Genomic DNA, 13829 nt, shown 5'->3' with positions numbered 1-13829 from the left:
AAAGGTAGGGGTTTTTTTGTCTTTTTAATTTTTTGGGTATTTTCCCTTTATGAATGTCTGTGTACCATGCACATACTTAGTGCCAACATAGGCCAGACAGAGTGTCTAATTCCCCAGAACTGGAATTAGAAAAGGTTTTGAACCATCATGTGGGTGCTGGAAATGGAACTCAGATCCTCTTGAAGAGCTACAAATGTTCTTAATCACTGAGCCATCTCTCCAGCCATTATTATTTTCACCCTTTCTGTTACAGTTGTGGTCTTATTCCTTACATCTTTACAGATATGTCACATGTTCTCTATCAGTTTTTTTCAAATGAATGGATAATGAATGATTGAGGAAATGAATGAAAACATAGTAATTGTTATTTTGTCATAATTACCTACTCACTTATAAATTCTAGATTCCTAATTGATAGAATATGAATATGTATAATATGCTTAAAATGCTATGTGTCAAGAATTGTGAATGTTATGGAATTTTCCCCTCTCTATTAACTAACACCTTCACATGCTGTAATTCCTGGTTATGGAATTTTTCCCTTTGTTAACTAACAACTTTATGTGCTGCAATTTCTTTGGATTCTGGTGGAAGAGGGCAATTCCTACCTGACACAGATGGCCTTGAAATTTAAGGACACGGTGCTCAGAGTGACTGTTATGTCTGAGCTGGTCTTCCTTGCCCTTTTAAGTAGAGAACACAGAACTGCAGGGGGATATGGGATATGCATATGAAGTAGATTTGCATAGCAGTTGAGGATCCTATGCTTATGTAACCCACGTCTTTTACAATGAACTGCAAACCAACCTGTTTATTATTGAGTTTTATGAAAACCTTGCCTTTCTTGTGTAGGATAGTCATGTGATCTGTGCAGAATGAAGCTATTTGCTATTTACTTATCCTTACAAGAATAGTTTTGGACAAAGGGTAGTCAATGATTGGATCCCATCATGGGTGGGTGCCAAAGCATGAGAGATGTGTGGAAACTTCTCTATTAACAGAGTCTGTGTTAGATATATCACAGGATTCTTTTAAAATCATATTAGATTATAAGTTTTTTAATAGGATCATATGTATTTTAAATTTATTTTCACTGATAAATAAACATACATTTATAGATATCAAAATATATGCATGATAATACAATGAATCATTATTGTTTAAAATGCAGTAATCTTGAAGCTCAAATACTGTTTGGTTGTTTATGCACTGGCTTTACTTTAGAATGTTTAATTCTTTCTATTCATTTGCACAGACTTCTTTTTTATTTCATAGTTCATTGCAAATCTTTTCTCCCTCTTATATATTACATTTTAAATAGTTAATGAATATTAACTATTGATGAAGTCCAGAGCTCAATTATTTCAACCTTATCTTAACTTCAAGCATATAATGACCTGAAAGCATGATAAAAGCTGAAATGAAATAATTACAGAAGTATTGAGCATACTCTAAAAGTGGGGGATACAGTATTAATGAACTTAAAGTTTAAAATAATAACTGCCTAATCAAAGCTTGGTGTCAGTGAACATAATCCCCCACACTGGAATACTCAACTTTTATCCTTTGTGCAACTTTCAAGAAGCTCAGGAAAGCTAGAAGACTAGTGTGTGACTGTGTGTGACTGTGTGTGCGTGTGTGTGTGTGCGTGTGTGTGTGTGTGTGTAAGGCTGTGACTCTGTGTGTGAGACTGTGGTGTGTATGAGACTGTTTGTGTGTGACAGTGAGTATGTGCCAGTGTGTGTGTGTGTGAGAGAGAGAGACTGTGTGAGATGTGTGTGTGTGTGTGTGTGTATGTGTGTGTGTGTGCGTGTGTGTGTATGGTTATATTTGTATGTGGGACAGTGTGTATGTGTGTGTGTGTGTGTGTGTGGTGTATATACGTGTGTGTTGTGTATACATGTGGGTGTGTACATATATGTATGCAGGTCGGAGATCATTGTCAGGTGTCTTTCTTGGCTAGTCTCTACCTTATATTTTTGTGACAGGGTCTCTCTCCGAACTCTACCTCTTGTTTTAGCTATGCTGGCTGACCAGGGCCTTACAGGGATCCACCATCTCCCCTGTCCTCTTCCTAGCATTGAGATACTTTCTTCCATTCTCATATTTTTATGTAGGTGCTAAGAATCAAACTCAGGCACTTTATATGACAGGCACTTTGGTGAGCCATCTCTGCAGTCCTTAGAAGGAAAAAAAAAATCTTAAAAGAAGCATAGAATCAATCTTTTAAACTTACACTTATCTATGTTTATGTAATTTACAATCTGGCATGTTATAATTGTTAAAAACTGTTATTTTAAATAATATTTTGTTAATTCTTTGAGAATTTCATATATATATATATATATATATATATATATATATCATATACACTATCTTTTTCTCCCAGTTCCTTCCAAATCTACTCCAACCTCCCTACCAACCAAACTGTGTGAACACTCACTATCTCTCTTAAAAACATTGAGTCCAGTTTCTGTTGCTCATCTACTCTTGGGTATGGGGCTTGCCCTGGAGTGGTGCCACTATACAAGAGGTCACACTATTAAAGAAAACAGATTCTCCCTGTCCCAGAGCTGTCAAATCCCCCAACAGTTCTTCAGCTAGTGGTGTATTTTTGTGTCCACCTTTCCCACTCCATGTTGGGATTTTGTCTGACTATAGAGTGTGCACAGGTCTTGGGCATGCCGTCACAATCACTGTGAGCTCATATGTGCATCTGCCCTGTAGAGTCCAGACACACTGTTTTCTTAGAAGGACCTTCCACTTCTGGCTCTGACAATTTTTCTGTCCCCTCTTCCCTGAAGATCCCTGAGCTTTAAGGGGCAGATATGTGGCATAAACATTCCGTGCAGGCTTAAGGACTCAGAAGACTTATTCTCTGCATGCTGACTAGTTGTAGGTCTCTGTGTTCATTGACATCTATTGCCAGAAAGAGGAGAAAGGACTCTTGCTACATGCAGGCAGCATGTGCCCGCTTATCCCCTCACATGATTCAATGCCAGAAAAAATTTTTAAAGTACAGAAATATTTCTGGTGTATTTCTTGGGGAATAAAGAAGATGGAAGGTGTTTCAAGATGTTTCGACACAGACTCAATGGCTGTTGGCTCAGATATCTGTGATCTACAGTGGTGGCATTTGATGAGCATTAGATCCTAATTTTTATTATAAATGTGTTTTATTTCATTTTTTATGTATATGTGTGTTTTTTTCCTGCAGGAATGTTTGTGCACTGCATGTTTGTCTGGTACCCAGGGATTCCAGAAGAGGGTTAGATCCCCTGAAATTGGATTAAAGGACAGTTGTGAGCTACCATGTGGGTGCTAGGAATCAACCCAGGGTCTGCAGGAAGAGCAGCAATTGCTCTTAACCCCTGAGCCATGACTCCAGTCCCAGATCCAACCATCTTTTAAACTCAGCATGGGAATATGCCTATATGACTTAAATGAAAGAATTTGTGTTCCACCTCATTATACATTAGGGTATATTTCCTCCTAAGTTTTTTTTTTTTTTTAAGTTTTGTGTGATGCCCAAATTATTCATTCAGAATTCTCTTTTTTTCTATTTTGTGCTTATTCCTTTCATTAAATTCAAATGGGATCATTCAAACCACCAAAGATGTTCCAGATAGTGAATTCAAAAAGAGACAGGGTCTGAGGCTGGATATTTACTCTCAGAAGTGTTCTTGGATTCCATACCAGTTTGAGTTCTTACTCAGCAAATGGCTGCAAAACTGACAGTGATGAACCTATTTGTCAGCCCACCACATGTCTCCTAATACCTTCTCCCCAGAGGCAACGAATGTAATTACAATTAACATAATTAATATTGGCCACTCAGGTCATTTTTTTCACAATAATTAAAAGCCATTGTAGAGTCATTAGCTTTCTACCCATAGTCATAGCAAAGACAAGCGTAAGTTTCAGAAATTCCGTGTCAACAGGCATTCTGTTAAAAATGGAACCGCCCCTGACATAAAGCTTCCTGCATGGGAACTCTGAGTGAATGGCGACTGCAATTTTGTTTTTGCATACATTGATTAGAGTGGAGACAATTGAGGAAGTCAATAATGCTCCAGAAGCAGTGACAAATCCTTGAACCTCAATTATTCAAATGCACTGAGAGTATTACATTTCTCAATCAGAAATGGTTATGGTGTGTATAATTGTTCATGGCTATTCCAGTAAGGTGGAATGATGCAATTAATGGCTAGCTTGGAGACTAATTTCATTATTATATTTATAAGTAAGCTTTTTAAATGTGCATAAGAACCTGGGAATGAGGAATAGTAGAAAAGCACATTTGAGTTTTAATAGCATTTTCCTATTAAAATTGCTTTCTTTTAAAATTATTTTTCATTGAAACATAAAAATTATATATATTTATGTGGTGCCATTTCGTGTTTTAATACATATGGGCATTGAATGGTATTAAAGTAATTGAAATCATATCTCTCTCAAATATTTTCATTTCTTGTGGTAAAGTATTCAAAACCCTCTTTTATCTTTTTGAACTGTGGAGCATAGTATCATGTTGCTTGATCAATACACTGTGCAATAGCTCACCAAGGCTTCTTGCCTCATCCCACCCATGGCTTACTAAACATTGGCCAACCTTCACCCATCCCTTTCTCATCTTCCATTACTGGTAGCCATAGTCTCCTCTCAACTTCTGTGAAATCAACTGTTTGGGATTCTACACAGGAGCCAAGGGCATGAGGTGTTTGCTCTCCCTGCCTGCCTCACAATTTTTTGGATCCTGGGAATAATGCTGCTAATGTTCCTGGAAAGATAATTCCTTTTGCTGAGTTTGTTGAAGGGGCCAACTCTAAGAGAACTAAAGGGTCATCTCAGTGGTGCTTCCAGCCCTACTGTCATTCACCATGTCTACAGCATCATGTTCCTTGTTATGAGAAAATCAGGCTTCCTCTCTAGGTATTATACAGTAACAACACAATGTGTTTCCTCCTGTATTTCTGTAGCAAGAATTCTTAGATCTTTTTCTGAGGTGTGTTTAAAGCAGGAATCAGAGCATTTGCTTCACAAGGATTAACATGACATCTACATATTTTGGAGCTTTTGGAGTCTATGTATATTTATATTTTATTTGTGTATTATATGGTTGAAATAGAGATAGATTTTAAAGTGCAAAGATTTAAACTTTATTTTCATTTTATTCTTAGCTCATAGTTATTATTCCTTTTCAATTTTGAGTACCATTTAATTTTGCTTCACAGCAGTTCTAACTTTGAGAAATCATTATTCTAAGTATGAAATGCATTCTTCAAGATGCATATTTCTGCTAATTGAAATAAGGCTTTTATTTACTAAAGTACTCAGTATTTAAAGTCATTTTAAATGCCTTTACACATTCCATTGATTTTGGTAAGAGTTGAAGTGATATGCTGGTCAAATTTGGGGCAGGAAATTTAATAGAAAACAAATATATTTTTGAAATTATATGTTTTAGAGAAACTATCAGCCATTAGATGTGACATTCATGTTCTTGCCGTACATTAATAGTGTTTTCAAAATTGAAGACGCTGTCTCACTAGCTTAAATACCCTAAGCAAAATTTGTAATTTCATTCACTTCATATGTTCATCCATAAAATGTTTGCTTCTTCCAGCACATCTCTTACAATGGAGACACAGCTCCTATGCTTGGCCAAAACAGCCAGTGGTGAGGGATCTCCATGGATCAATCAAAAATGGGGATCCTTTTTACTGGCTGCACATTGTACTAAGTAAATTAGGACCAGACCTTTTGGCTTATTTTTTTCCAATGTACTAAGCACAGTTTTTTTGTTTGTTTTTCAACTGTTGCATAAAAGTATATTCCATATACAGTCTAATCCCATTCTACAACTTGACCATATGTGGCTCTAGTGAAATTCTATACGGTATCCTAATCTCCCTTTCCTTCTTCACAAAGAAACGGTCTTCATCACCTGTGGCATAGGGCTACAGTGTACACAGTGTGCAGCAGCACAGAGTCTCTTGTGCAGCTATTAGTGATTGTGAGTCCTGGTGCTACATTCTTGTGGCTCATACCTTCTATTACTTTCCCAACACCTTCTCTCTTCCTCTTGAAGGCCTTGTGAAAGTTGATGGACCACATCTCCCAGAAAAACCTTCTCTATTATACACAAACCGGGTGATGCACATAACAATATTTGAAATAACAGCCCCTGTAAAAATCAGAAAGGAGATGAAGGAAGTATACAGAAAGTAGATCTGGGGCTTTTCTAGGATCAGTGTCTAGACAGTGACCGTTGTTCATGATTTAATATGAAATGCTCTGTGGAAACAAACTCCCCACTGGTGTTGATGGAGTGGAAATGACACATTACTAGAGCAAAGTAGCAAGTGTTAGCAATTCCTCAAGCAATGTGGCTGAGGAACGCTGTGTGTCAGGAAGAATACTTGGAAGCAGTAATATCTAAAAGCTGTCTCCTCTGTTTCTAGTATGCAAAACATGTCCTGCTTTCAGACCAGGAAAAATCTTTTCCTTCTGTGACTCTTTGTACCTCAAGGAGCACTGTGAGGCCATAAGGACTCGAGTACTCCCTTCCTAAAGGGGCTCTGTGGAAGCCATCTAAGAAAGCCTCGTTTCTCTTCTCCAGTTGCTGATTGTGACTTTGAAGTGAACAGCTGCGGGTGGTTTGAGGCCAGTGGCGGTGACCATTTTGACTGGGTGTGGAGCTCCCAAAGTGGTCTATCTGCTGATGTTGAGCAACAAGCCCCACCTGGAGATCACACTCATGGTACAGCTCAAGGTAAAACTCTAGGGACACTTTACACACTTCTATAGACTGCTGGTTGGACCTCGGGGAGGAAGGCCACAGCATGTAGGACGACACTGACAGTCAGTTGTGCTGTCTGCAAGAAATGGTTTCTTTGTGGGTGATAGGATTGGAACTGATATATTTTTGCCTGCGTAAACTGAAATTATCAATTGGCTATTGACATCATTTAAATGTAGATGGGTATACAAAGGGAAATTTTGCTACCAGTATTGACTTTTTATTGTGGTATAACTTTAATTTTAATTGGACATGAAACTTACTTGGGGTAGCATGAAGAGACAGATGAACTCTTGTTGCCTCACAGGATCCAGGAGGTAAACCTAATGCTTTGTTTTTACATCCCTACAGGGCATTTCATGTTCATTTTGAAGAACAGCAGCAGCTTGTTTCAAACTGCTAAACTTCAGAGCCCAACGTTCAGTCAGACAGGGCCCGGGTGCACGCTGTCATTCTGGTAACTATAATATGATGGTAAATTATCCTAGCAGGATGATGGCTGCAGGCATACCCCTGCACTTGGTAGCTATTCAAGTTTTACTCATGGCTACACTTTATAGTGACTACTGCATTAAATTAAAATAATTTTAACTTCAGAGGATATTATCAGCATTGGTTATTTTATTTCTTAAGATGAAAGGAGGGCTTCTCTTCTACCACTGGAGTTTAATTTAATTAGGAGTCTTCCTGTGTTTAGCAAAAGGTTCCAGGGTTGTGAGAGCCTCCATTCCGTGTGCATCTCAGCAGATCAATTCTTGCAAATGGGCAGCTACAGTTACTGAAGGAAAGAAATATATCCATTACCATGATTCATAGTAATTTGTGTAAATGGAAGTTCAAGGTTGTATAAAGTTCAACTGTTTAGTCTATCCTATAATATTTTCATTTCTTACGTTGATTTTCTTTCAGGTTTTATAACTATGGACTGTCAGTGGGGGCAGCTGAATTGCAGCTACATCTAGAAAATTCCAGGGATGCCACAGCCCTCTGGAGAGTGCTATATAACCAAGGCAACCAGTGGTCAGAGGCGACTGTCCAGCTTGGACGTCTCACTCAGCCCTTCTACCTGTCACTAGAGAAAGTCAGCCTGGCAGTTTATAGTGGGGTCTCTGCTGTTGATGACATCCGTTTTGAAAATTGTGCTCTTCCTCCTGCTGTTGAGAGCTGTGAAGAGCCAGATCACTTCTGGTGTAGACAGACGAAGGCTTGTGTGGGAAGGCATCAACTCTGTGACCTGGTTGATGATTGTGGAGATCGCACAGATGAGATTGACTGTGGTAAGTTGTTTGAGGTTGACTTTTTTTCCCCCTGGGGAAGGGCACTATGTTTTTTCTCTCATATAGTTTGGAAATATTGGTCTTAATTAGTTCACTAATTTTTAGGCAACTAGCCAGTGACTCAAATATAATTGAAAAGTAGATGAATACTGTATGGTCAATTAATCAAATTAACCAAACATATTAGTCCTTTTCATTACTAAAGATTTTTCAGTTTATTTTTATTTGTGTTTCTATGTTATGTACGCAAATGATTATACATGCCATAGCGTATGTGTGTTGGTCAGACACAGCTTTCATGCATGAGTCATCTCCTTCCACCATGTGGGTGCTGGGGATCAGACTCAAGTTGTCAGGCCTCGTGGCAAGTGCCTTTACTGGCTGAGCTGTCTTGGCAGCCCCTTGCCATTCTCCAATAGATAGGTTTACTAACTAGCTCCTAGAGATACACTAGTAAAAATGAGTATAGAATTCTTGCCTTCATGTGCTTCAAAGTCTAACTGGAGAGATAGATGTTCAGCTATTTATTAATGAAATGTATGATAGCGATTCTAACAGGAACTGTGAAGAAAGATATGGTGTGGCTTTTTTATAGAATAATAAAATTTGATTTTCTGCAGGTGATGATTTAGCCAAGATCTGAAATGTGGCAAGTGAAGCTTATGTCCAAAAGCCAAGAAGTAGCAGACAGATGCAATTTAGAATGTGTGAAGGGAGCACAAATCAGGGCCAGGATGTTGGGGAGGCTGAGGGCAGACATCTTTGATGTGATCCACACTGAAGAAGCAGTCTTTATTTCAAAGATTTTTTTAGGGCAGTGAGAGCACTGAAATTTGACATATGTAAATGTCACTGTGGGTGTGATATAACTAGTGGACTCGAGAACAGATTTAGGGGATCCTTAGGGAGCATTGCAGGAGCCCATTGGAAAACCGCTGACTGTGAGGCCTGAGCCAGGGAGGAAGTCTAGAGGAAGGACCTGTGTGGGGTTCTTTTGTTTGTTTGTTTGTTTGTTTGTTTATTCAGGAGCAGATAAAAGCCAAGACTCAGATTTGTTTTTCTACTTTCAAACTGCAAAAAGTTTATGGTATCTTGTGATGGTTTGGCCCCCCAGTTTGCTGAACCTGGTTTCCACAGATCCTGTGCTTGCATCTGCAAATGATTATTTTTGTTACGTATTTTTGATAAATATTATTTTGTTTACGAAAGTCTGTTACAAAAATGTTTCAGTCATTCTTGGTCTCATATCTTGTCTCAAGATAATTTATAAATTTCAAGCTGATGTGTTTCATAAATTAGAAAACTCATTGGAATCCAAAGTGAAACCACGGAATGCTCAGTACCTGCATATGAAACATTCAGATAGGGATTTCTGTATAAGTTACTGTGGAAAGCTTTCTGTGCATATGATCTTTGATATCCATGTTCATAAAAATGTATTAAAGTCCAAATTAACATCTAGCTCATGGAATTTACACAACGCTTATTTGAGTGGATAGAGTTAACATTGATTTTGACAGTGGTAATCATATGATATATAACTTGTTTTAAAATCTAATTTAGTCTTCTGCACATTTTGAAAGTTTTTTTTTAGCTTTCTAAAATTCTCTAAATTGTTCTTCAAACATCCTGATATTAGTAGAATTAAGCATGGTGTATTATAGTACAAATAAATGTAATCATATATCAGTTAATCATATATCTTGCTTATTCGATGATGCAAAGAAATAATAGTGGCATCCGTTGGGACATTACCTTATTGAATATAGTGTGCATTACACATCTCAACATTCAAATTGTGTTTCCTGCAGGGTGCTTGGAGATGTGATCCTCCACTGAAGGGTGGAGCTCCCCATGCTCTCCTTGGGAGTGGAGATTGACAAGTGTAAAAACTTGTTGGCTTTAGTGTCAGTTTTATGTTAAAAACTCAGCAATTTGACATCCCCCTTCTGCTTCCCAGCTAAAGACTGACACCTGGGGAGTACCTGGAATGTCCCCAGTTCACATCACAGCTGGCTTGATTAGTCACGATTGAGGAGCCACCAGATGAACACCCGTCTTCCTGCTGACATCTGCTCACTGGCTCCCTTCATTAGGTCTGAGCTTCTCTTCAGGGCTGTCCGTTCAGATGACTGGTTCTCGCCCAGCTGCTCTGATTCACCTGCACTTCTATTTATTGTTCAGGGTGCTTGCTCACCTTTGGCACCAAGAGACATCACTAAGATGAATAGTTAAATGACAGCTAACATTTATATTTTAAATATTAACATATAAATGGAGCTAAAATGTGAAACTACCTGTAAACTCTAAATCTCATCTCCTCAGCCCAGTTTTCCCAAATGTGTATTTTTATCTCATTATTTTCCCAAAGCAAATATCTGGCATCAATAAAATCTTCATGTTTTGAAAAATGAACATGCTCCAATACTACCCTAAAAAATAGAGTATTTGATTGATGAGGTCCTAGTCAATTATTTTTAAGTTTGACTGAGTGATTTCAGAAGTGTAAAAGCCCAAGCTCCCTTTGTGTAATGTAATGGGAATATTAATTAGTGCAGTTACTATGGAAATCAATGGAGATTTGTCAACATACCCCCAAATAGAGCTACCACATGATTCAGCTATACTGCTACTGGGCATATACATGAGGGAGTCCAAGGTAGTAGATAATGGGCGTTTCTGTATATCTGGCTATGTTTATTCATGAGAACCAACTTAGGGGATCAGCCTTAATGCTCTTCAGTGGAATAAACGGATGCATTAAATCTTATGTACATAGTCAATGCTGTATAGTTCAGGCACAAAGAAGAACAAAATCCATGCCGTATGCAGGAAAAGCAATAGAACGAGAGAGGTCCTCATGTTGAGTGAAATAAGCTAGACAGCATGACAAGTATGTCAATCCTTTCTGTTGTGTATGAAATCTAATGGAAAATAGATGACATGCTTCTTTTCAAATCTCAAAGCCTCCCACAGCTCCAGTGACATACCTGCTCCAACAAGGCCATATATCCTAATCCTTTTCAAAGAGTTCCATCAACTAGGGAGTAAGAATTCAAATATATGAGCCTATATTCTCATTCTCATTGAAAGTACCACATTCCACTCCATAACCCCCACAGGCTTGTGGTCATATTATAATATAGAATGCATTTAGTCCAACTTCGAAAGTTTTTATAGTCTTTCACAGACCCAATGCAATTTAAAAGTCCAAAGTCTCTTCTGAGACTCAAGGTACTGTTTTAATTGTAACTAACTCCCTTTAAAAATCAAAAACAAATTACATACTTCTAACCTACAATGTTCCAGAATACACATTACCATTCTAAAAGCAAGGAATGGGGTCATAATGAGGATATGCTGGATCAAAGCAAGAATGAAACCCAGCAGGACAAACTCCAAATCCTGTAGTTCTATATCTGATGTCAGAGGGCTCTGATGGCTCTGCAGTTCCACCTTTGTGACTATAACACACCTCTCTCCCTTGGACTAGTTCCACTCTTTATCTGCAACTCGCCTGGGCTGACATTTTCTGGCTCTGGCACCTCTTACATCTTGGGGTCTTGAACCCAATCCAGGCTTCACTTTCACAGCTTTAGTCTCCAGGCCTCTGTTCAGGGATTCCCCCTCCCCTATGCCTGGCCTCAGCAGCTTTCTTTAACTGCAGAGGGAGATTCCATAACACGTTTACTCCTATGTCTTTCATAACTATAACTATAAAGCCAGAATTACATGGCTAAGGCTGACAAATTGGGCTGCGGGCTTGGGATTCAACCTGACCCTATCCCTGAATTATATTTGCATAAGATTTCCTGTAGTAGGACAGGCCCATAGGGTCAATGAAGTTGGCTCAGACTAGTTGCCAAGGCATGTGCATAATGTACTCCTTAAGAGCCAACCTGGAGTCTGCCTAAAGACCTAGCAACAGTCGCTGTCAGAGTTCCTAGTTGATGTCAGAGTTCCTGATCGTGCCCAGCCAATGAGGAATGACCACACATACTGGGTGCCAGGAGGAGGGTGTATAAGGCCTTCCCTGTTATTGAATAAAGGAGTTCATTATTTGCCTTCAACGGACTCAAGGTGTCTGTGTTGTTGACACTGACACCGTGCCTTCTCACCCCCTACCCTGAGGGAGCCATTAGGATCCAGGAACAATTTCCTTTGTTGCATAAACTTTCATTTTTATGAGTTGGAATCTTGGCTGTATGGGGTTTTGTCCCCATTCCCTTTATTCCCTTTCACATATGGCCTCATTATCTCTTTCAGCCTAGGCCTTGGCTCCAACATTATATTTCCTTAGGCTCCTTTTCTCCTCAAAATGTACATTTTGTATTTCTCTTTGCCTTGCTTGCTCCTTTTTACTATAGATATGCATAAGCATGATTATTAATAACCACAAGGCAGAGTCAATATAGGCTGTCTTAAAATCTCAGCCAACAAAATTAATCTCAAATTCTTCAATTTAGCTTCAGGCAGATGCTTAGGACAAGAGCAAAAAGCAGACCCATTGTTTATAAAATATCAAGAGTGATCTCTAGCTCAGTTGCTAATATTGTTTCCCTATGAAACCTCTTGAGTTGGGTCACCATATTATCTTCTAAGCTCTTACTGGGATGACACATTAACCCCTGCTTACGATGTTTAACAACTTTCCTAGTCTAAAGTCCCCAAATCTTCCACATTCCTCCCAAACCCAGCATGGTCAGATCTGTCACAGCAATAGCCTATTCCCTGGTACCAACTTCTGCCTTAGCTGCTTTTCCATTGCTGTGATAAGACACCATGACCAAGTAACTTATAGAAGAAGGAGTTTATTGAGGACTTGCTTTTAAGAGCATGAGAGTTATTTACCATATAGGAAAGATGATATATGATAAGGAGAAATATGAATGAGGAAGAAATGTAAGCCATTATAATTGGGACTGAGATGAAACAGTTTAGATTATGGGAATATGGGAATGTACTAAACGGTTTTACATAGAGAAAGAAATGGTACTGTTGCCATTGGGGGATCATGATTTGAGTAGAGACATTTGAAGCTGTGTGAGAAGAAATGAAAAATACTCTCTTAGAGTGAGATTTTGGGAATCCCTCATCAGAACCCTCTTGAATACCTGGAAATGTGTGGGTTTTGTCTGATAGACTAGGATTTATTTGAGACTTTTCATTTTGATGCAAGCAATATATGATCCATGATACCTATGTGATCCTTAAATATATTTAGAATAACAACTCCTAGCTCCATTAATCACTGAGAGAGCCTATTAAAAAATCCTGATGTAGCGAGGAGGCCGATGGCTCAGAGGGAGAGAGCTTACCTGAGGACCTGAGTTCAAATCCCAGAACCTACATTAAAAGCCATCCGGAACCATAGCAGTGAGATTGAGGGTGGAGGAACAGAAATGGAACTCCTTGGTCAATGAGTATAGCTCATCAGTGAGTGCCAGAAGGAGCTGAAGAGAAGGCTCAGAAGTTGAGTGCTTGCTGTACATGCATGACAATAGGAGTTTGGATCCCAGCACCTACATAACAATCCTGATGCTGGTGTGATCCCCTGCATATCAATAACCCCAGCATAGAAAGAGCCAGAGAAAGGAGAATCACTGGGGCTTATTAGCTGCCAGGCTAGCCTGCGGCAATAAGCCCACAGGTTTCATGTTCAGCCAGAAAGATTCCACCTTAAAAGATCGAGGCAAGGAATAACAGAGGGAGACACTGATGCCTTCCTCTGCCTTCCACATCCACATGAG

General features: G+C 38.9%; 1 protein-coding gene across 1 annotated transcript in view; it reads left to right on the top strand.

The window, feature by feature from the left end:
- Malrd1 (MAM and LDL receptor class A domain containing 1) overlaps positions 1-13829 on the top strand; it is a 602817-nt gene that overhangs the window by 141172 nt on the left and 447816 nt on the right. Inside the window, exons 15-17 of the mRNA XM_076572692.1 lie at positions 6623-6775; positions 7154-7259; positions 7712-8079. Of these exons, the coding sequence (XP_076428807.1) occupies positions 6623-6775; positions 7154-7259; positions 7712-8079 (627 nt within the window). The remainder of the gene's footprint in view (positions 1-6622; positions 6776-7153; positions 7260-7711; positions 8080-13829) is intronic.

Source organism: Peromyscus maniculatus, chromosome 5 (genome assembly GCF_049852395.1).
Source record: "Peromyscus maniculatus bairdii isolate BWxNUB_F1_BW_parent chromosome 5, HU_Pman_BW_mat_3.1, whole genome shotgun sequence".
NCBI classification, from domain to species: Eukaryota; Metazoa; Chordata; class Mammalia; order Rodentia; family Cricetidae; genus Peromyscus; species Peromyscus maniculatus.
This window is presented reverse-complemented; position numbering and strand designations above follow the sequence as displayed.